Source organism: Diaporthe citri (genome assembly GCF_014595645.1).
Source record: "Diaporthe citri strain NFHF-8-4 chromosome Unknown scaffold_4, whole genome shotgun sequence".
Taxonomy (NCBI): Eukaryota; Fungi; Ascomycota; class Sordariomycetes; order Diaporthales; family Diaporthaceae; genus Diaporthe; species Diaporthe citri.
In genome coordinates this window covers 2661932-2686521 of record NW_025064849.1, presented here as the reverse complement: position 1 = coordinate 2686521, position 24590 = coordinate 2661932, and the positions used below count along the sequence as shown (strand labels likewise).

General features: G+C 31.7%; 2 protein-coding genes across 2 annotated transcripts; one reads left to right on the top strand and one right to left on the bottom strand.

The window, feature by feature from the left end:
• Positions 1 to 2530: 2530 nt before the first annotated feature.
• INS49_009890 (uncharacterized protein) lies at positions 2531 to 4149 on the top strand (the record flags this gene model as incomplete). The annotated part of the gene is made up of 3 exons (XM_043170618.1): positions 2531 to 2542; positions 2622 to 3702; positions 3746 to 4149. 3 exons carry the CDS (start codon positions 2531 to 2533, stop codon positions 4147 to 4149), a joined length of 1497 nt encoding a protein of 498 aa, XP_043025183.1.
• A 153-nt stretch (positions 4150 to 4302) lies between these two features.
• Positions 4303 to 5559, bottom strand: INS49_009889 (uncharacterized protein; the record flags this gene model as incomplete). The annotated part of the gene is made up of 3 exons (XM_043170617.1): positions 4303 to 5184; positions 5249 to 5289; positions 5352 to 5559. The coding sequence occupies 3 exons, from the start codon at positions 5557 to 5559 to the stop codon at positions 4303 to 4305; spliced, it is 1131 nt and encodes a 376-aa protein (XP_043025182.1).
• Positions 5560 to 24590: the final 19031 nt, after the last annotated feature.

The following is a 24590-nucleotide window of genomic DNA, read 5'->3' as shown; positions in this document are numbered from 1 at the left end:
GGCCGTCGGTGCAACTGTCCATGCCGAAGTGCGATGGACCCGAAATTGATAGTCGGGACTGCGACAGTGGAAAATCATTGTTGTATAATTGCAATTGTTTTCTTGCCTGCGCATCTCAGTGATGCTCGTCTTCCGGCACAGTGATGCCGCAGCCAATTGGTCAACCCCAAACTTGCAAAGTTGGCCGAATCCCATGTTAGTGACCCAATTTCGACTCAAATCTCGTTCGGAGCCTTCATTCTGATAGCTATAGTACGTGAACATGTACAGTCAGGCTTCACAGACTGCAGGTTATAATAGAGAGGTGAGCGACTCGCTCCCGATCTGGAATAAGTGGTTGACATCAGGATGATGGAGATAACTTGGGGATTCAACCAAGTAAGATTCTCATTAAGTGCCTTGGAAGTAGTAAATCGCCAAAGATCACCTCTATCGGGTGGGATTTGCCAATATCACAATGAGATCCAGCTTTCGCGGTCGCACTGTGTCTTCTGAGCGGGACCCGTGACACGACGATAAATGTAGAGACATGAACAGCTTCTTGTACCTGTCACTATTGCATCGGCAGCACCCTCACGATGTCAGCAATGGTTTTGCGGCATGACATTCAGATTAACTGCAGGTAAACGACCCAGGAAAGGGCTGACAAAGGATCAGTGATATGAATTGGTCGTACATGTTCACTCTGTCTTCGAGAACAACCTCTAATGAAAAACCCGTCTTTCTTGAAAAACGATTAAATGACATCTATCACAGAAAAGACATTAGCTATGCCGACAGTCATTTGCTATAAACGGACAGCTTGCGAGTACCAAGATGAGTATCAATATGCTCGGTTTCACAGTCCTTGAGTGCGATCTGCCTACCAGGGGGGAGGGGGGTTTCTGACGGGGTCACGCAATGCACTCATGTTTTAACATTTAATTGAAATTTTATAATTTCAGCGAAATGCTAGTAAAAGATTATTAAAATATTATTAAAAGCAAATTATATTAAGGCTTTAAATTATATTAATATTAACTTTATATTAATATTAATTTTATATTAATTAATATTATTATAATTTTATATTAAAAGCTTTAATTTAAACTTATTAATTTTAAACTTAATTTTATTTTTAAATATTTTTATAATTTTATAAACTCTTTTATAATAAATAATTAAGCTAATAAAGAGTAAATAAGTAGTTAAGTTAAGAATAAGGGAAAACCTAGTTATTTTTTTAACCCTTTATTAAGAGTTAACATTATATCATAATATATTAAAAATAACTACATATTAGTGATAAGTAAATAATGCAATATACATAAAAAAACATACTGTCAGAATGTTGATAGCATGTCATTATTATGTTGCTTTCCTTTCGACTTGCTTGCAGCACCTAAACAAAAACCCCCCCTCCCCCTGGTAGGTGATGGTCGATGCAGCTTGATAACGCGCGTTTGATTACCCTCCGTGCAGGCCCTGCGTGCAAGCCAGTCTTTCGGAATGATCAAACGGCGAATCATCATATGAGTATCCCAAAGCTGTGCGGGGCCCGACCGGACTTGAATCTGTAGCATAATGATTCCTTACTTGTGGGACAAATTTGCGGCCAAGTTATGCAGTGTCTCAAAAGAAGAACTCTCAGTCCAATGCGGAGCTCATCTCTAGGACACCAGGACAAAGCCACCAAGCACAGCACGGGTGATGTAACTATCCAGAAGTAAATGTGGCTCAGGGGTGAAGTCGGCTGACGGTTTTCAAAAGATCAACCGCCACCAGATACCAAGCAGACACCTTCTGTTAGCACGCGAAGGTCGAACAGGGAAAGATACGGAGGCTCATAAAAATTGCGGAAATGATGTTGCCAGGGATTGAGGCTTAGGCCCAGTACGGTCAATGAGAGCATGTGATCTCAATGGCCTTTCTTATAGCGGCGGCTGCAGGCTCAGCTGTCAAAAGAAAAAAAGAAAATGCAGCCTTGGCCGGTTTGAGACGCGTTCGATCCCAACAGCACGGTGACGCTACTGCGTGGTGGTTACATTACCAGCAGCCGGCGTTCTTGGTCCTGCATTTGATGGCGAGTCGGACCTATGTCGGAGGTGCCGTTATCTTGAAGATCTAGCCGGTTGTCATCAACAAAGGTCATATCTTGCTCTGCAAATCCTTGGAATGGCGCTGATATCTACACTTTCATAAGAAGAGGCACTGTAATCTTAAAAGGTGCCAAGAGATAAGGAATCCTTGCCGAGAACGCCCTGGGAGCCGGGTATAGGATGGGGGACTTAGCTTGCCCCAAGCCGCCGGTTTGGCTGGTCGCCAGCCGCAGTTCCCGACTACTTTAGCTTCACAATGATAAGAGATACAACGCCGGTCCCTCAGGGTTTCTTGGCCAGGGTCTGAGGGCGTGATTGATATGAGGTCCGATTCTAGGATGGAAGAACGGATGCCGTTCCTTATAATGTCCATGTCCCCTGGCTTGTCCAGACTCATGGTGTAGCACGGTCCAATGTAACCAGAAGTCATATCCAAAGGACAGTACGACACCATGAGCGAAGCTGTAAGTACCTATCTATTCCTACCAAGGCTTTCTGGATCGAATTTGTCAACAAATGTTAATATTGACTTCCCCTTGACAGCCGAGTTACAATGAATCAATGCCCACCGGCGGCAACCCACTCGAGATGGACGTGAACGCCCAGTACGTGGGCTTCGAGTACAACTACACGTACCTGATCTTCTGCGGTTTTATCGTGTGGCTCATCATACCCGGAATCGGTCTTCTTTACGGAGGCCTCGCCCGCCGAAAGTCTGCCCTCGCCCTTCTATTCCAGTCCCTGATGGTCGGGGCTGTCACCACCTTCCAATGGATGTTCTGGGGCTTCTCCCTGGCCTACAGCCGCACGGCGGGCCCCTTCATCGGTGACTTGGCCAACTTTGGGCTGCGCGACGTTGTGGCAGCCCCGTCGATTGGCAACCCTACCATCCCGGATATCGCGTTCTGCCTCTACCAGCTCCTGTTCTGCGCCTGTACAGTGCAGATTGTGGTTGGTGGTGCCTTTGAGCGTGGACGTATCATCCCGTCTCTCGTCTTCGGGTTCTTCTGGGCTACGATCGTGTACTGCCCCATTGCTTGCTGGACGTGGAACCCCAACGGCTGGCTGTACAACCTGCCTTCTCTGGATTTCGCTGGTGGCGGCCCTGTGCACATCGCCTCTGGGTGGGCGGCATTGGCTTATGCCCTGGCCCTTGGCAAGAGAAAGACAAGCGCGGACGACAAATCCCACGGCAAGCCGCACAACACGACTCTCGTCTTTCTCGGTACTGTGTTCATCTGGTTCGGGTGGTTCGGCTTCAACGGCGGCTCAGCACTCAATGCTAGTGTCCGGGCAATGTACGCTGCCTTCAACACCAACACTGCCGCGTCAACGGGAGCCATTGGGTGGGTCATCGTGGACTACATCAGGCACAAGAGACGCTTCAGCGTCGTTGGCGCTTGCGAGGGTGCCATTGCTGGCCTTGTCGGCATCACGCCAGCAGCAGGCTACGTCAGCGTGTGGCTTGCCGCTGTGATTGGTTTCCTCACGGCCGTCGTGTGCGCACTGATGTCAGATGTGAACCTGTGGCTGCATATTGACGAGGGCATGGACGTCTTTAAGCTGCACGGGATTGGCGGCATGTGTGGCTCCTTTTTCACTGGCATCTTCGCTACGTCTTCCGGTTCGTTGACCCTCACATTCATACTTGACAGATGTTCTATCAGGAGCCGCAATACTAATTTTGAAACTTATAGTCTCTGCCCTAGATGGCGTGACTCTCGCGTCCGGAGGTATCGATGGAAATGGAATCCAAGTTGGTAAACAGTTTGCAGAGATCTGCGCCATCTCCGCGTATTCTTTTGTGGTTTCCTTTGCCCTGCTCATGATCATGAAGTATATCCCTGGCCTACACCTTCGTGTTTCAGATGAGGCCGAAGAGCGAGGGTTGGACTTGGACCAGTTCTTCGACGAGCAGATTGGTGACTGGAGCTACCTAGACATGGTCCAGAAACACCAGAATACCACAATCCTGGGCCAGGTTGCGCGAGGAAGTGACTCATCCTCCACAAGGGAGGGAATGACGGAAGAGAGGAAGGGAGTCAGTGTTGATGGAGTCAAGGCGGCTTGATTCGTTATTTGTCATTGGTGGGAAGAAGATCGACATTTTGGTTCGGAGTCGTTCTAGGCAAATCTTGCAGCACGTCCTGAAGCTCCATGTGCTGACACATGTTTCTTTCTGTGCTGCTTTTGGGCTGTATTTTAAATCCTTTTGTCATAATATTTACCATACCAGAATAGGCTTCACAACCTCCCCGTTTCCCATGACCTTGACAGCTTCTCCGAAATCTTCGAATTTGTAGAACTTGACCAACTTCTCCACGGGGAAGATCCCCTCCTTCCACCACCTGATCATCTGCGGGATGTACTCCTTCGTCCTGCTGTGTCCCTGGACGGCGCCGAAGTACTGTTTACCACTGACCATGAAGCTCTGCATGTGGAGCGTCAAGTTCGCATTCGGCATCCCGGTTCCAACCTGTATGATCTTGGCCATGTACCGCGTGTACTCTACTTGAGCAGCAACAAGTGGGGGGTAGGCGCTTGTGTCGATCGAGACAGTCGCGCCCAGCCCATCAGCCGCCTCCTTGACGGCAGCCACAAGCTCCTCGGTCGACATCTTGGATGTGTTGAAGACGTGCGTGGCACCGAGCGACTTGGCAAGCTCCAGGCGCGCCTCCACCCTGTCAATGCCGATGATCGTCTTGCACTTCTGGTTCTTCGCTGCCATCACAGCGGCCAGCCCGACACCGCCCATGCCGACTATAGCGATCGCATCGTCAGGCCCAGCTTTCGCCACGGAGATGACTGTGCCGCTGCCTGTTTGCAGGCCACAGCCAAAAGGCGCCAGGAGCTTGAGATCCTCCCGCTCCAGACCCAGACCGCTCACGTTCACGACGGACTTGTCGCTGACGATGGCGTGTTTCGCGAAACTTGACTGCCCGAAGAAGCGGCCGCCAATGGAGCCTCCCTTCGCGTCGTGGAACACTGGCTCGCCCATGAAATTGATTTCGAAGAAGTCGACGCAATGCGACGGAGGGCCCGTCTTACAGACATGGCAGTTGCCGCAGTAAGAGAAAGAGAGCAGCACCGGATCTCCTGGCTTGACCTGAATATGGTGAAATGTGTGAGAAAACGACCTCGTTGACTGGGCAGAACAATCATCCACGTACAGTGCTCACATCCTTGCCGACTCGCTTCACATAACCAGATCCTGACTCAGATATCAGTTCAGCAGTTCCAACGTGTGCTGGCAGCAAGCGGGAGAGCGCTTACCCTCATGCCCAAGGACTCTAGGGTAGAAGACCGCTGGCACTCCTTTGTCGTCCGGTGTGTCGCCACAATGCAAGTCTGTGTGACAGATACCGCTTGCCACTATCTCGACAGCGACCTCGTCATTCTTCAACTCTCGCAGCTTTACCTCCTCGATGGCCCAGCCCCCTTGGGAGAATGGTCCTCGAGATACAAGCGCCTTCGACTCCATAGGTGTGATCCAATGAATCAATCGCTGGAAATTCGGCGGCTGTAAACCTCGAAAGAATGGAGTGTCGATAATACTTTGAGGGATGTCGTTGCAATGCGAAAAGGTCACCAACCGAGATCGCTATCGCCCAGCCACCCGCCCGGCATTGTGTGTGTGGGGAAAACACGACCTCGGGAAGATTCAAGCTTCTTCGGGTAAGGTTCAGGGTAGCGCACAAGGGTCCCAAGTTCCAGGGAACTGCTTGGCCGGCAAACATCTTCCTCTCGGAAAACTCCGAGGACATCGGACGACCTCATGTTAGATAACCCATTACGGAATGACCTGCTATTGAATGCAACTCCATTGTTTGTATGAAGACATGTCCAGAACCTGTCTGTCAACAGATTTGAGCACCTGACAGCTTTTCGGGTCTACAGGCAACACAGGCAGACATGATATGAAGACCCACCCAAACACACGACACACGCACATAGACACGTATCTTGAGGGAATTTGACTTAATTTCTGCACTGTCTTGGAAAACGTAAATTTTTTTGGGACTTCTGGGAAGGAGACAAATTGCAGACTTTATTTTCTTGAATTCATGGTCACGAACATCGGAGTGGAGTTACTGGCGCTGTCTATTCATCCTAGTCCACCTCAGGATGGTTCAAGTATCCAGTCGTGGAATCGAAAATCGGTGGCAGCCGAGACCTCGTTGATCACAATGAACTTGTTATCCTACAACTGAACAGTCAGGTGGCCCGGCTTATTCTTGATCGACATTATCGCCCACGTCCAGTAGCAACGGCAGCACTGGCCGAAGCCTAGAAGTGGAAGGTCCAGGCCAATGAACTCACTTCTGTCTACTGTCCACTCAAAGTCCCAAAATAGGTCAGCACGCAGATTAGCAAACGTCATTTGGACCTAATAGCGTCGTCCGTTCATGATATTCACTTGGGTCAGCCTCCAGACTGGGTTCGTCGGCAAGTATCTCTCCGGCGTATCGTGCAATCATGTATGACAGCATACCTACGAGCAAAATTGCCCAACTAACAAGTATGGCTTTTATTATCACAAATATGTTTGCGGTACGCTTGAGGTCATCTGCGTGACTACCGATGGGTGGATCCGTGGGGCTGGCCGAGCTTGAGACGCTGCTTTCACAATTGCCATTATGCGATGAGCCTTCTGGTGAGACTGTGTCGTGAGGCCTGGGAGCTATCCTGGTCGTTGTCTCGAAAGTCCGAACACCGGCCCAGTGGAGTGGGACTTGCTGGGCTGATGTCCATGTTATGGCCTGTCTTCCCATGTCATCATCTTCATTAATGTGCTCATCTGATACGTGGACCCCGTGGATTTCAGTGACTCTGTACTCAACATCTTGATCATCCAAACCTGTTATGCTCGTTACGATGCTCGTGGGCGATGATGAAAGTGCTGTATTAGGGAAGGTGGCGTTAATGGAGCTCGGCAATTGGGAGCAGACCCCAGAGCCCGATAATATGAGCAGTGGGAGGACAGCTATCCAGATTGTGAACAGAAGAACCGAAGGAACAGAATACAGACCGGGTCTGGGGACTGGAAGACCCAATCTGAAGTTTTGGAAAGGCATTTTCTGGAAACGTTTGTTGCAATATCTCAGAGGAGGATACACTGATGTGATTTTGGACGTACAGGTGTAGATTGCGAGGCTATGGCAGGAATCGAGATGCTGAAATACACGTCTCAAAATCATGGGGAGACTGATGTTGTCTTTTAAAGGCTGAAAAGTTTCAGGTATACCATTGACTGCTTCGGACAGCTCATGAAATAGGCAAGCTCATGAATCATGAATCAACCTCGGTCATTTGGCTTCAGTAGCTAGAGGTTATGGAATGAGTCGAACTGTAGAAGTTTGCCTTGTGATTTCAAGACGGTCTATGGCGCCGTTAGAAGCGGTTCTTGCTAGCCTCGTCTGTGTGGCTGTCACAAGGCTGTCACTATTTTCTGGGCCACAAGCCACAGATAATCGTGTTCAAAACTACTGTTATCGGCATTATATTTTTTAGCGCTAGGTGTTTAAGCGTGTATCACTGTATGAAGGGAATGGATGCATACTACTTAAGAAGCATATGTGTACAGATTAAAAACGAGATCACTTTGTGATTTCAAACGAGTCCATTGGCAAGCACTTTAAGAGAGTGTGCTTAGGCTGGACGAAGAAAATGGCATAACCACTGTTTCGTCAAACAGTGTCAAGTCTCCAAGAGCTTCACGAGTATATTAGATGAGAAAGTCCCCTCGTTGTTCTAGTGAATGAACATATCGGATCAGCACCTCATGTATAAGCATTGTGATGAATGTTTCGCCCAAAGTAGGGTTTTCTATAGTAAAGAACCCACTTGATAGATCCTGCACCTCGCGAGCCTAGGAAGATGGAAAAGTGAAGAGATGTGGGACCTGCAGTCCTGATTGTCATACCTGCCGTAACATTACCTATATTATCTATTGAGGTGAACTTTTTGATCAGACGAGCTGAGGAGGGTAACCCGGGATAATGCCAGAAATTAAGGCGCAACTATTCGATTTTCCAGCTGCGTGAGCTCTCGGAAGCACCCAAATCGTTCCTTCCCGTGGCTTTAGTTGTTACCCCTCTTGGCACCATACCTCCTTCTTCTCGAAAAACACATCTTCCCGTCAAACGCATAAAAGAAAGGCGCTACCGATCAAGTTACATTTCCCATCTTCTGCCGACCTGATCCAGCTCCACTAATTCCCTCTCTGCCTTCTTGCCCACTCTCGCCGCCCCACAATCGTCTTCCATCTCCCTCCGTAACCATCTCCTTTACTCAAGCAAGTCATTCTTCTTAACTCCAGTATACGTGCCATTCATTTTCCAGACCAGTCTTGCCTGAATCTACCCCAAAACTGTGTCTCAGTGCGCAGCTGCCACTCGGTACCATGGATGACAGCACGATCAATGTTAACCCTGTTGGAATATTCTAAATATCTAGGCTATTATTAATACGGGATATCCTTTTCCCCATACGTTTGCCACTGTATGGAGGATAATAACTATAAATAGGGGCCTTTCCTCCCGTTAAATAAACGTTAGCTAGCCTAATAAACTAAGCATCCAACGCTATTATTTCTTACAAGTTATAAGGCCCGGAGCTTACCCAAAGCGGCAACGCTAACCCAATATGGAAAACGGCTAACCCAATACGGAAAACGCACATTACATAACACCCCTAATCGCCACCACTTTTCAAACCTTTTAAATAAAATAAGCTTTATATTTAAAGACATACCTTTTAATTAATTACCTGATTAAGCTAATTAATAAGCCCTTAATTAATTAAATCGCCCCGTTTAACATTATAAATTAACCTTATCTCTTAACCCAAAGCTTATACATAAAAACCATACTTTATTTACCTAAATATTTAATCATTTCTCCACCAATACTTAACCTACCTATATAATTTATATATTATTTAAAAGCCCTTATTAAGAATAATAAGAGCATTTCTTTAAATTTTAAAAACTATACTAAATTAATACCAAAAACGCGAATTTTAATAAAACCATAATAATCCTTAAAACTCCCTTAAAAACACTTAACTATATCTTAACCATCTTTAATTTATAATACCTTAAAAATACACTATTTAAAAGCCCTTCTTTTTTTCTTTATAACTATATTATTTTAATACCTATATCTTTATTCTTTAACTCATTAAACTTATTCAAAATTCACTATATTTTTCTCTTTATTTTCTTAATTATCTTAATAAATACTTTTGTAATGGGCTTGGGCTATTGCCCAAGCCGTAATGCATGCCCATGCCAAGCCCATACTGCACCCAACCCTCTCATATAATAAAGCATACACTTAAAAGATAAATCTAAAGTTAAGCCCTTTTAAGGCCTAACTTACTTCTTAAATATTGCAATTTATAACTCCTTTTAAGTACCTTTTAACAAATATTTAAGGCTAACTTATAATATTAAATTATAATCTTTAAATTATATTAAGAAAAATACTTATATTATAAAGATAAATAACCTTATACTTAAGATATTAACCTTTTTATAAAATATATAATTAAAAATTCCTTAACTTATTTTAATATTAAGCTATAAAAATGCTTAAAAAGCACCTTAACCTTCTTAGCTATTTATAATAACGCTTATTAATGTTAATAATAATATTACTATATCTCTCCTTATAATAATACTTTATTAATTTATAAAGCTTAAAGTATATATAAATCTTTTTAATTTACTTTTAATTTAATATAAATTGCTTTTAATTAAGCCCTTATTTAATAATAGCTAAAATAGCTTTTTAACTTAAAAGATTATAATATAATATAAGCTATAAATTAATATAAACTTTATTAAAAGTCCTTAAAAATATTAAATCTTTTTATAAAGTTAGCTATTTATTAAAATATAATTATATATTATAGCATTTTATAAGCAAGGCAAACCTTAAAATAGCTTTAATATAAATAAATTCTTTAAATATTTAAAGTATTGCTATAAAAACTTATATTAATAAGTAATTATTTTAATTAAGCTTAAAATATTTTAAATATAAAATTATAATAACTTTACTTAATTTTATATTTAATTTAAATAATTAATAATATAAGCTAAAAACCTTAAATAATTAAATAAAATAAAGTTAAATTACTTTTATAATTAGCTTTCTTTATAACTTTATAATAAAGCTATTAAGGCATTAATTTTATATATAAATTATAATAAAATAATAAATATATATTGCTAAATTACTTATAAGTTAAAGGCATAAAATTTTAAGCATTAATAATATATAGGCCTAACCTTATATTCCTTAAAGCCCTTAACTTAAGGGTAATAAGTAATAAATTAAAATATAGTAATAATAAATATAGCTATAATAAGTATAATAAAGGGCTAAAGCACTAAAAATAAAGAATTGCAAGGGCATTAAGGCGCTTCTTCTTTCCAACTAGCTAATAATTAAGCTAAGGTACCCTAAATTTCTAAGTTTAAAAAGGAAGCCTAATAAAGGTATAAAGCATGCTTATATTACAGCTAATAAGAATACTTTATAATAAACTATAAACTCTTTTTTATAATTATATTAACTTAAATTTAAGTTATAAAGCTAGCTATACTTTATAAAAAAAACCTTATTAATCTTAAAGAAAAAAACTAGCTTTTAAATAAAGTTTTGCTTAAAAGCATAAGCTTTTTTTATAAATTTAATTTATATAAAAATAATATTAATAAGTATAAAATAAATTAAATAAGCTTCCTTTCTTAATTTTTATTATTATAAATTATAAGCATATTATTATTGCTTAAGTAAATAATAAGTATAGTTATTATATTGCTATAAGTAAGCAATAAATATAAATAATAAAATTAAAATTAATAGCTTTACTTATCTTAAGAAACTTAAAAATAATTATTAACTTATTATAAAGCTAATATATTATATATATAATATAGCTTTCCCTAAATATTAATGCATAATAGGCCCCTATTTTAGCTTATATAATTCTAAGCATAACTTATCCCTTTTTATTAAGCCTGCCTTAATTACGCTATTATAATATTTTATTAAATCTAATTTATAGCTGCATAATAGTTAATGCAGCTTAAGGGATGGTTATAAAGAAGGAAAGCTAATAAAATATAAATAATTTAGCTTAATTAATCTTTAAAGCAATTATAAAAGCATAAATAAATTGCTTATCCCGCAATAAAATAATAAATATTATTTTAATAGAAATAAGCTTAAATAAGGTTATATAAATCCTTTAAGCTATAGCTTTTTAAGAAAAAAATAATAATAATGCAAAATAATATAAGATTAAGCCTTTATTAAAGGAAATGCAAAACTTTGCTAGCTTTTTTAATAAAGAATAAGCTTCTGCCTTTTTATTATATTAAGGTTAATTTAATTACTATATTTATTTATTATTAATGAAAAATAAATTTATATTAATATTATTATAAGGCCTATTATATAATATACCTTAAGATTAGCTACTTAAGCTATAGAAATAAGTTATAAAACTTTATAATAAAAGCTAAGTAAAAGCTAGCTCCTTACTTATAGCAGCCTTAATCCTCTTAATATATAAAGTAAATAAAGGGTAGTAATTTTATATAAATTACCATGCCCTTAATAAAATAACTTAGCAAAACCATTACCCCTTTCCCCTTATTAAAGAAATACTATACTCCCTTTTTAATACTTAATAATTTATAAAGCTAAATATTTATATAACCTTTTATTAAATATAAATAATAAAAAGGTAAAAGCATTTAATGGCATTTTAAACTTAATTTAAGTTATTTAAATAGCTAATTTACTCCTTTAATTTATTTAATATACCCATTATATTTTAATAATATATTAACTTAATCTTAGCTAATATTTTAAAAAACTATATAATAATATACTTAAATAATATATTAATATTTTCCTTAAGCTTAAAAAGAAACTATATAAGAAAGGTATAAAAGATTTTATATTACTTATAAAATGCTAAACTAAACTTAAATTAAAATAAATATAAATTTATAATAAAAAAGGTAAAGTACTTAAGCTTTATTATTATAACTAAAGTAAGTATTTAAGCAAACTTAAAAAAGATTAAGGTAATTTAAAAATAAAAAGCATTATAAATAATTTATAATATTTAAAGCTTTATAAGGTTTATAAACTTTTATTATAACTTTATTAAAAACTTTTTTAAGATTATTAACCCTCTTTTTTATCTTATTATTAAAGGAACTTCTTTTTAATAAAGAAATAAAGAGGATAAAGCCTTTTATTATCTTAAAATAGTATTTATAAAAGCATTAATCCTAGCTAAATAAAACCTAAACTTAAATACAATAATAAAGGTAAATTGCTTAAAGACAGCCCTTAGCGCATATTTATTAATTTAAAAAAAAAGGCCCTTTACTTAATTACCTATTACTTTATAAAGCTTTCTTTAATATAATGAAATTATATTATTTATAATAAGGAGCTATTAATAATAATTAAGGCCTTAAAGGCATAATTACTTATACTTTAAAGTATATTTTACTTATTTATAATATTTATAAATTATAAGGGCCTTAAGTACTTTATTAGCCTTTAATTCTTTTTAAAAAGGCAAGCTTAATAAGCTAAAACTTTATTTCTTTTCCATTATAATTTTTAATATTACTTAAGAATATAAGCATAGCATCTTAATATATTATTATAATAAAAATAAAATAAGATAACCTTAAAGAAAAACTATATAATTAAAATGCTTTAATTAATTTTAATAATAATTTTTAATACTTATATTATTATACTTATAAAGCTATAGCTATTTAATAAATTAACTTTAGTTATACTTTAAAATAAGGAAGTTTAATAAAACTTATAATATAAGATTTACTATAAGATAATTATATTTAATTAACGGCAATTCCTTAAAAAAGCTAAAATAATAGCTTAAATTACTAACTATACTCTTAATGTATATAGTATGCTTTAATTTTAAGGCTAGCTATGGCTTTTAAGTTAAGAATTACTTATTATATTAATATTATAATAAGCTTATAATTCTTTTATAATAAGGTATTTAAAATAAAAAGGAACCTTTTAAGTCCTTTTATATAACTTTTATTAAAATAATATATTATAGGTAATTTAGCGTTTTATTTAAAACTATAATATATACCGTTAAATTTAACTTAGTTAATAGCTATAATAAGGCTTGCTTTACCTTATCCTTCCTTTAAATTATTATTAATTTTAAATATTTATTAACTTTATAATAAACTTACTAATTTATAAGGGCAGCTTATATTACTTAATAATTATTATAAATTACCTTTTAAAATAGGTTTTTTTAAAAGTAATATACTTTATAATTATAAAAAACTATATATAATGCTTTATTACTTTATAATAACGTTATTATAAGTTCCCTATATTTATTATTAATAACCAAGGCTTTAATTAAATAAAGGCGTTTTAAGTTTCTTTATGCATTTAAATAAATATAAAACGCCTCTTATTTATAACATATTACCTTAAAATAAATAATAACATAAAGTAAATAAATTAAGAAATATAAAAATACTTATATAATATTATTACTTTTTTATAAAATAATTAAGTTAATTACCTTTTGGCTTGCTAAATAGCGCTAAATAATAGGAATTTAATAGTAACCAGCTAGAGCTTAAATTAGTTAGTAAACGGGTTTAATATGTAAGCAGTTCCAAGCTTTTTAAATATAATGGCATTTGCAATTAATTTTAAGGGCTGGGCAGTTGCGTTTTTAAATTATTTCTAAATTAAAATAGATATTGCTTAGGCCATTATTATTTTTACTTAGTAATAATAAGAGCGGATAATTAATAAATGCTGCTAAATAATAAAAAGGTTTTGCATTAATAATTAAGTATATTTATCCTTAAGGTACTTTTAAATTATTTAATTAATAAAAAAGCTTAACTAGCTATATTAAAAATATATTATAATAAATATTTCTATACCTTAAATAGTTATTTTAAATATATTAAGCTAAGTTTATTTTACCTTTAATATTAATTAAATTAAATGCATTATAAAGAATTTATTACTTACTTAAATATTTATAAATACTTAATTAAATATTATGCTAGTTTTAAATAAAGTGAATAAAGGCTAGGATAAGGAGTACCTTATAAAGGAAATCTTAGTGGTTAAGAATGCGTTAAGGTATTTATAAAATGATTTCCTTAAGAAGTAGGTTTATATTAAATAAAAAGATTGGAATATATTAATATAAAAACTCCTTAGAAACTTATAAAAATTAATAGCCTTTAATTTATTTAAAATGTAATAAGGGGATATTATTACTTATAAGGGACTACCTATTTAAAGTAATTATAAAGCGGGCTTGTATTAGGCTTAATAGGCTTATTTAAAGGCATGGTGTAAGGTAATAAGGGTTATAAGTAAAAATAAAATAGAAATAAATAGGATTTTATTATGTTGTTATAAGCTATTTAAATAAAGCTGCAAGGCAAGCCTTAGGTATTTATTATGCTTAAGCAAGGTATAGTAATAATAGGATTTAAATTTATAACCTTATTTATATATAAATGCTCTTAATTAATTAAAACTTATTATATACTTGCTTAATAAATAAATTAAATTCCCTTTTTATAAAAATTAAGTAATATATTAAGCTAAAAGAAAATTAAGCTATATAGTTAATCTTTTATAAGGCAAAACTATATTAAGCATATTACCCTTTTAAAATTCCTTTATTATTATTTATTTAAATAGGTATATTAAAAATATTTAATTATAAAATTAAAAAATTATAAGGATTAGCAATAAAGTTATAATAACTTAATAATAATAAAAGTTAAATTTATAAACTTTTTATTTAAAGATAAAGCTTTTAATTACTTAAATTTATTATGATTATAATAATAAGTTAAGTTAATTAATGCTTATAATAAAGGGCATTATAGCTAAAAAAAGGTAAGTTTTTAAAATTCTCTTCCTTATCTTCTTATTTCTTTTCCTTAAACTTATTATAAGTATAATAATAACTTAAATTATAATTATGTTATTTAATGCTAAAAACTTAGCTAATAAGAATATTTAAGGCATTAATTATTATATTAAACTCTTTATAATAGCAATACTTAAATGCATTAAAGCGTGCTTAAAGCTAAATTAATATAAATATAAGAAAAGGATAAGGAGGATACTTATATTAAAGGTATATATATTATTAATATAATAATTAGCCTTAGCTCTTTAATTATTATTAAGAGTTATAAAAGTATTTACCACTTCTTAAGTAAAGTAAGTTAGTTAATAATTATTAGCATTAATATTATTAATATAATATATAATTGCATTAATATTAATAGGAAATAAGAATATATTAATAAGTTGCAATAAAATTAAGAGCATATCCTTAATAAGGTTAATAAGGGCGTTAGTTAAGGCCATATTATAAGAATAAGCATAGCTACTTAAATAAATAGCAAGGGTAGCAAGGGGTGGCTTTATTAATGCAATACTTATAGCTTTATGGAAATTAATAATAGCGTAATTAAAAGCTAAGATAAATATAGCTATATTATTATAAGTAAGAATAATAAACTTAACTTACTTAAAGATAAGGATATAGTTATTATTAATGGCAATTACTCCCTTTAAATAACACTATATATTTTATAATAATGGTAAATTAATAAATATATATATATGCTAAATATACTTATGCTTATAATAATAATAATTAATATAAAATACATTGCAACCTTTAAAGATATAAATAAGCAGCTTGCTAATTTTATAAAAAGTTGCAATGCATAGTTTATAAGGAAAGGGTAGCTACTTAATGAGTTATTAATCCTTATTATTAAAATTACTAAGCACTTAATATAATCTTATAACGTAATATCCTTATACTTAATTAATAATTATAATAAACTTATATTAAGAAAGAAATAAGGCAACCTTAAGGATTATATTATTAAGGCAATAAAGTAGCTTATTATCGTTATTATTATTAATAGCAATTATATTAAAGCCATTATGCTAATCATTAAAACCTATAATAAAAGCCATTTCTTATTCTTCTTTTTATATAATAAGAAGGAAGTAAGTATTAAGGAAGATATTAAGGGATTAAAAGGGTATTAATAAGCTAAAAAAAGAGCGCTTAATAAATAAGATATAAATAAAGGAGGATATATTAAGAAATCATTAAGGGATTAAAAAGGTATTAATATATTAAGATAATAGCTTCTTAATGAAAAAGAATGGCTGTAAGGAAAGCATAATAAGCATAAAGAAAAATAGCTAAAGGATTAAATTGCAAAAAGGCTAAGAAATTATATAAATATTAATTATGCTAAGAAAGGCTTTTTAATTAAAGGTAAGATAAAGTTAAGAGGTAATTAATATAAATAAAAAAATAATTATAAGGGTAATAGGAAGGTTATATAAAGGTAATAAAATAATGCATGCAATAAGTGCATTATAATAATAATATAATATTAAAAAGAAGAAATTATAAAGGGGAGTGTAATTATAAGGAAGTTATTTTAAGTAATAATAATAAATATAATGTAAAGGTAATAATCACGGTAAGTAACGCTAATATATTAATAAAAGTACGCTATGGCTTAAGGCTAGCAATATATATAACTTATATATAATTATAATATATTAATAAAGAATTATATATATAGTAATAACATTATTATATTATAATAATTTATAATATATATAATATATACTTTATATTATATTATACTAAGTATAATATATAAATATAATTAATATAGGAATAAAATAAATAATTATTATTCTTAAAGCAAATAAATATAGCCTTAAGATAAGTATATAATAAGGCAAATATATAATTAGCATAAGACTATAAAAGCCCTAAGTTTAATCCCTATTGCATATAATATAAGAATAAAAAGGGGGCTATATAATGGGCTTAAGCTATTGCCTAAGCCATAATATATACCTATGCTAAGCCCATATTATACCCAACTCTCTTATGTAATAAGGCATATACTTAAAAGATAAATCTAAAGTTAAGTTCTTTTAAGGCTTAACTTACTTCTTAAATATTGCAATTTATAATTCTTTTTAAGTACCTTTTAATAAACGCTCAAGGCCAACCTATAACAACTTTACCTATTTACCTTAAAATAGCATTTCTTAATAAGTATAGTATTTTACTCCTTAATAAAATGGAAAACTATATATATTAAAGCATTAAAATTTAAGCCTAACTTAAGAAAGAAAACGCTATTAAGAATAATTTTAAAAATCTTTTTTAAAGCTTATTTTTAGCTTAAAATAAGAAAACCCTTATTAATATTAAACTTATATATAAGCAAGGATTTATTATATTTATAAAAGATATAAATAGTGCTTAAGAAGCGTAAAATATATTTAAATCTCATTATAAACTCTTTAAGTTTATAAGCTAATATTTACTTTATAAAGAATTTTTTAATATTAATCTTAATAATTTTAAAATTATAAAAGAATATATTAATAAGCTAAAGCTCCTTTTAAAGAATTTAAAGGCTAATAATATAATTTCTTTTAAATAAATTATAATTAATTAAATTCTCTATAGCTTAAACAATAAATATATTAGCTTTATTTAAAATATAACTTAAAGTCTTAAAAAAGATTTAAACGCTTATATAATTAAATCTTTCTTTTCTAGCTTATTAAATAAAAGTAAAGAAAAACCCTTTAAATTATTTAAAAAAGCTTTATATATAAAGGGTAAAAAAGATAAGAAAAAGATTATTATATGCCTTAATTATAAAATAAAGGGCTATACTTAAGAAAATTGCTATTTCCTTTATTTAAATAAGGCACTTATTAATTAGAAAATAAATTAATAAAGAAAAGAAAAGGAAAAAACTACTTTTTTAAGGAAGAATATAAGCTAAGAAAAATAGGAGAAAATATAAGAGCAACTCCTAGCTTTATTAACTAGCATAAAATCTCCCATGGCTTTAAAAGGCGCTTAAAAAGAACCTATAGCCTATATAGCTATAAATAATTTAATAAAAAATATTAAATATAATAAAAATTTATTAAATTTCTTATAACTTTTTTTTAATAACTTAATGGAAATTAAGGTAAATAACCCCTTATATACTCCATATATATATATAATAATCATAGCAGCTAATAATAAATTTATAAGAAATTAATAATATATAAATTTTATAAAAATAGTTATAAATATTACTATAAATATAATAAATTTTTAAGATATTTATTTCTTTAATATTATATATATAATTAATAAAACCGTAAAATAGGGTAATGCAGGTATTATATTTATAAATAAAATAGGGGATTTAATAATTAAGTTTTTAGAAATAAATATTATAAAGAAATTCTTTAATATATATTATATACTTTTTCTAAGTTTAAATATACTTAGTTATAAGTATATAAGTAATAAAATTAAATTAAAATTAAAAGGAAATATTATTAAATTATACTTTTAAGAAATAAATAAGTTAATAACTTAAGGATATTAAAAAAACAGCTTATATTTTATAAGAATTAATATAATAAAATAAATAAATAAGCTTAAATATACCTTTTAAAAAATATATATAACTTAATAAAATTTAAATATAAATAATAAAAATAAAAAAAGAAATATATAAATAACATTATAAATTAAGTTATATAAATATTTAAGCTTTAAAAATATTTCTTTAAAAATATAAAATAAATATATTAATAAATAAACCTATTTAAAAATATATAAGTAATTATAAAGTATGCTTAAAAGCTAAGCATATAACCAGAATAAATAAGATTAGTTTAAATAACTAAGCATATAATATACTTAAAAAAGTATATAATGATATAAGCAGTCCCTTAAAACCTATATATAATAAATATAAATATTATTTATTATTCTTTAATAAAAGAACTTAATATTTAAAAGTTTCTTTGCTTAAAAATAAAGATAAAGCATTAAAAGCTTTTAATAACTATAAAAATAAGGTAAAAAATAAATATAATAAAAGAATAAAAAAGTTTTTTTTATTAATAATATAGGTAAATATATAAATAAAAGATTTAAAATCTTATTAAATAAATACTTTATAACTTACTATATAACGCCCTTATATATAAAAGAATTAAATAGCTTAATAAAAAAACCAAATTTAATTATAATAAATAAAGTTAAAAGCCTTTTATATATAGTAAATCTACTTATATATTTATAAGGAGAAGCAATAAAATATGCTATATATTTATATAATATTATACCTTATAAAAGCCTAAGGTATAAGTGCCTTTATAAGGTAATAAATAAAAAGAAGCCTTATATAAATAACTTAAAATTATGGGGATTTATTGTATATTTTCAGAATAATAATTATAAAACTAAATTAAAACCTAAAAATAAAAAGGGTATATTATTAAATATAATCCTAGAATTAAATATATATTAAGTATAGGATATAAATAATAAAAAGCCTATATTAATTTAGAATGTTTAAATATTAAAAGGGCAATATATAAATAATAATGATATTAATAATAATAATAATAATAATATATATATACTTTTAAAATTATAAGAATAAAGAGAAGAAAATTCCCCTCTTATTTTAAACGAAATAATAATTCAAGGGAATTTAAAAAACTATATATATATTATATAAAATACATTATTAAATAATTAAATATTTATATTAAATACCTAAGAAAATATATTAATATACTGCTTAATTATAGCTAATATTAATAAACCTTCTTCTTTAAAAAAAGTATTAAATAACTTAGAAAAACCCCTATGGATTAAATCTATATTAAATGAAATACATAGTTTACAAGAATAAAATACTTATATAATAATGGATTTACCACTCAACCATACGGCTTTAGGGGGGAAATAAGTATATAAAAAGAAATTTATAAATAACCTAGCTATTATAAAGCCTAGTTAGATAGTAAATAATAAGAATAATATTAAATTTAAATTTAGATGGGTTATTCAAGGATATAACCAAAAATTAAGCATAGATTATTTAAAGACTTTTTCTATAATTTACCGCCCTAAGACCTATATTATGCTATTAATAATAGCTATAAATAAAGGATATTTTATATTTAGTTATAATGTTAAAAACGCATTTTTATACTTTAATATTAATTTTAAAATATATATAAAATTACCTATATATATATATAATAAACCAAAATATAAAAATAAAGTTGTAAAACTAAATAAAGCTTTATATAGGCTAAAATAATCACTTATGCTTTGGTATAAATACTTAAAAAATATATTAACTAAGCTAGGATTTATTATTTACCCATATAATGAAGGAGTATTTATATACCCTAATAAATAAATTATATTTATATATTATATAGATAATATTATCGTTATAAGACTTAATAATAATAATATAAATTTAATAATTAATAAACTATATAAGAATATAAAACTAGATTTTTAAGGAGATTTAATAAATTTCCTTAAAAGCAATATATATATAAACAGAGAATATAAATAAATAACTATAAATTAAAATAAATATATAAATAAAATATTAAAAAGATTTAATATAAAAGAAAAGGTTAAGAAAAAGGAAATAATTCCTTAACTTATATTATATACTCTTAATAGAAAATTAAAAAAATATATTAATTAAGCTGATAAAAATACTATAGAATTATATTAGCAATAAATAGGGTTTATATTATATACTAGCTTAAAAATAAGGCTAGATTTAACCTATTTTATAAATAAGTTAGCTAAATATATAGCAAACCTAAGATTAAAGCATATAAAAGAATTAAATAAAATATAAGGATATATATATAAATTCTTATATATATTTAAAGTATATAATTACTTTGAAAATAATTTATAATTAATAAGCTATATAAATTTAAACTAAGGTAATAATATATTTATTAAAAAAAGCACCTTTAGTTATATATTTAGCTTATATAATTATAATAATAATAATAATAATAATAATAAATAATAATAATAATAATAATAATAATAATAATAATAATAATAATAATAATAATAATAATAATAATAATAATAATAATAATAAAATAAATCCCATAAGCTGGAATTCTTAGCTATAAAAAACATTAGCACTTTCCTTTATAAAAGCAGAATATATAGCTTTAAGAAAAGTTATAAAAGAAGCAGAATATTTATATAATTTACTTGAATATTTTAATAATAATTTAAATATTGGCTTTAATCTTAAGCCCCTTACTATATATATAAATAATAATAGGGCTAAGAAATTAGCTAAAAATACCTTATTTTATAAAAGAATTAAATATATAAATATTGCATATTATTATATAAGAGAAGTAATAGAAAATAACAAAGTAATATTAAAATATATAGATTTTAAGTAAAATTTAACAGATTGGCTTATAAAACCAATAGATAAACTATACTATAGAGAGTTTAAAGAAAAGTATAGTTTAATAAAAAAATAATATAAAAATATTAAGCCAAAGAATAAAGAGATTTTCCACCTATATTATAATGCACGTAAAATAAATTAAGGTGTTTACTCTTTAATAACTAGGGTTAAAATTTTTTCCTTTACTTATAAAATATATAAATAAATAAAGCGGACTTAATTATATATATATATAATATTACCCTAAATACTAAAGGTTTTCCCTTAGAAGAAATAATTAAAATAATAAAGGTTTTCCCTAAAAAATAAGCGTTATTTACACGGCCTATATATATATTATATATATATATAGTTATAATATACCTACATTGCGTTTATATATGTTTAATTTTATATAGAAAACGTATTTCCGTAGTATATATAGTATAAATAAAATGATATATAACTTTAATATATAAAAATGCCGTGATATATCATAGCTATTATAAAATAATTAGTAAATCCTATATAAAACTATAATTTAATATATAATACCCTATTGGCTATAAGTTTAAGTTTAAGTAATAGCAAATTTTTAGGTTTTTTGCTTAAATATATAAATACTTAATAAGTAAGTTTTTCCCCTTTTATAAGGTTTTCTTATTATATAATTAAATATTCCTTTTTTATAAATTAAATCCCTTATATATAAAATAAAAATAAATAAAAGGGAATTAGTTTAAGGGGGGCTGTTGGAATATTCTAGATATCTAGGCTATTATTAATACGGGATATCCTTTTCCCCATACGTTTGCCACTGTATGGAGGATAATAACTATAAATAGGGGCCTTCCCTCCCGTTGAATAGACGTTAGCTAGCCTAATAGACTAAGCATCCAACGCTATTATTTCTTACAGACCCAGACCTTCATGCAAGACTGGTCGCCGCCGCCAAAGAAGGTGGTGGCACGGCAACATGGTCGATCCTCAAAGCCCTAGGTGCGCAACACGTTGTCAGTCTAAATTGCTTGGTAACGCTTGTTTGATATTAATGAAACAAGACACAGACAAGACCAGCGCCACCCCCGGCAACCGACTCAAACAGAGTAAAACAAAGCATGATACCTCCGTGAGCCGTGCCCGGTTGTCTCTTGGCGAGCTTTTGCCTAACTCAGTGCAGCAGGAAGATTTCTCGAGCACCAGAGAACGCGTTGAAAGCTAGAAGGGATACGCCGGAGTCGACCGCGACAATGACGAACTCTTCACCACCGCCCCTCCTCCAACGCATGACCGGTTTACAGAGGCCACTGATCCCCACCCCAAGAACGAGCACCCAGCATCATATGACGGGGCACCTCAGCAACCTGTGCCTCAGCACCCAGCGACCCAGCTTCCAGCACCCAGCACCCGGCAGACCCCATCACCACCACATCAAGAACCGTCTTCAACTTCCCAGTCACCTTCATCTGAGCTTACCCCGTATGCACAGGAACAATCTCGACAAATCTATCGGATCCTGTCATGCCCCACAGACGCATACTTCGACATACTGTCCTTAGCCAACGGTACGGACACGCTTGACCTGATCCAAAGAAGTTGGTTCAATTTATCATCCCTGTTACAACCAGGAGGATGCCCACTTCCCGATGCGGACATGGCACTCTCTCGTGTCAATGGTGCATATATAAAGGATATCACACCCCCGCACCGGTTGTAGACATACCGGTGGATATATATATAAATAGCTAAGAGCTAAATGTATACTTTAGCATATATTTTTAACTACCTTAACCCTAAAAGTTATTAAATTTAATTCTTAATTAAAAATTAAAATACTTTAAATTTTTTATTTTTAAAAATAAATAAAAAAGAAAATAAAGAAATAAAAACTTATAAAAAGCTTTTTTTATATATTATATAAATAAATTCTTAAGAAAAAATATTTAATATTTAGTTTAAAGTTAGATAAATATTTAATTAAGAGCTAAATAAATATTTAAAAGTATCCTTAAGAGGTATGTGATTGCTATCCGCAATCGGAGTTGGTGGACTGTCCACCTATCCACGAGGGGTGTTATACGCCTGGATCCAAGAGCACCCTGGGTTGCCCCAACCATATGTCCCACCTCCACCAATGGCCCCTGTGACTCAAGACCCACTGAGTTCCCTCATAGCGTATCTTGCTGCTTCTTCCCCTGGAGTAGACACTGGCAGGGAGTCTCAGCAGTCCGGGGATAGCCCCGGCACCCAACCTCACATTGCACCACAACAGCCCGAGTCTTGTCATACTCGCGATTTTACACCACCACCCATAACATTCAGCCCAAGGCCATCCTCTCACATCTATGTCACCAACGGCGAACCTACCATCCGGCCGGTGGTAGGTTGGCAGTTCCGGGAGATCGGAGGAGAGACGATGGTGTGGTGCAACGGCCGATGGCGGAACCTCATTCAGAACCGCCCGAATTTTCAGGGCTTGTATGTCAACGAGCACGACTGGATCATGCCCTTTCTGGACGGCCCTTTGAGTGCGAGTCAATGGAAGACGGTTCGAGGCCAGGCGAAGGTAGAGTTCAACAGTCACCCATAGATAGCAAAGGCTCTTATTACTTAAGTGGCAATCATATTAGCGAGACGTTTTCCGCGTCATACTTCTCTCTGTGTTGAAGGAGCTTATATGTGCTGTGTCGTCGTTCGGGTGGGTCTCCATTCGTGTCTGACTGTACTGGTCGTAGAGCCGTCAGGGGCCGCCGTGAGCATAAGTCTCTTGATAGGGAGAAACTATCTAGGCTCTCTGATGAAAATCATTACTGTAATACCTGGCATGGGAATGGTGCATATGCACTGGACAGCACAACCACATTTCCCAGATGTTGCATAGAGCCCGTGTCCGGGGGGTCATGCGGCGCAGGCGTTGCTGAGCGTAAGTCCATTAACAAAGAATACGGAGCTTTGCACCTGAAAAGACAGAGGGTACACCGGTACATAGCTACAGCTAGTCAAATCACATCACCCAAGCCTAATTCACCCCGCGCCCCCCCTCCCCCCCCCAACACCTATACACCTAACAACCACACACCCACACACCCACACACCCAGCACCT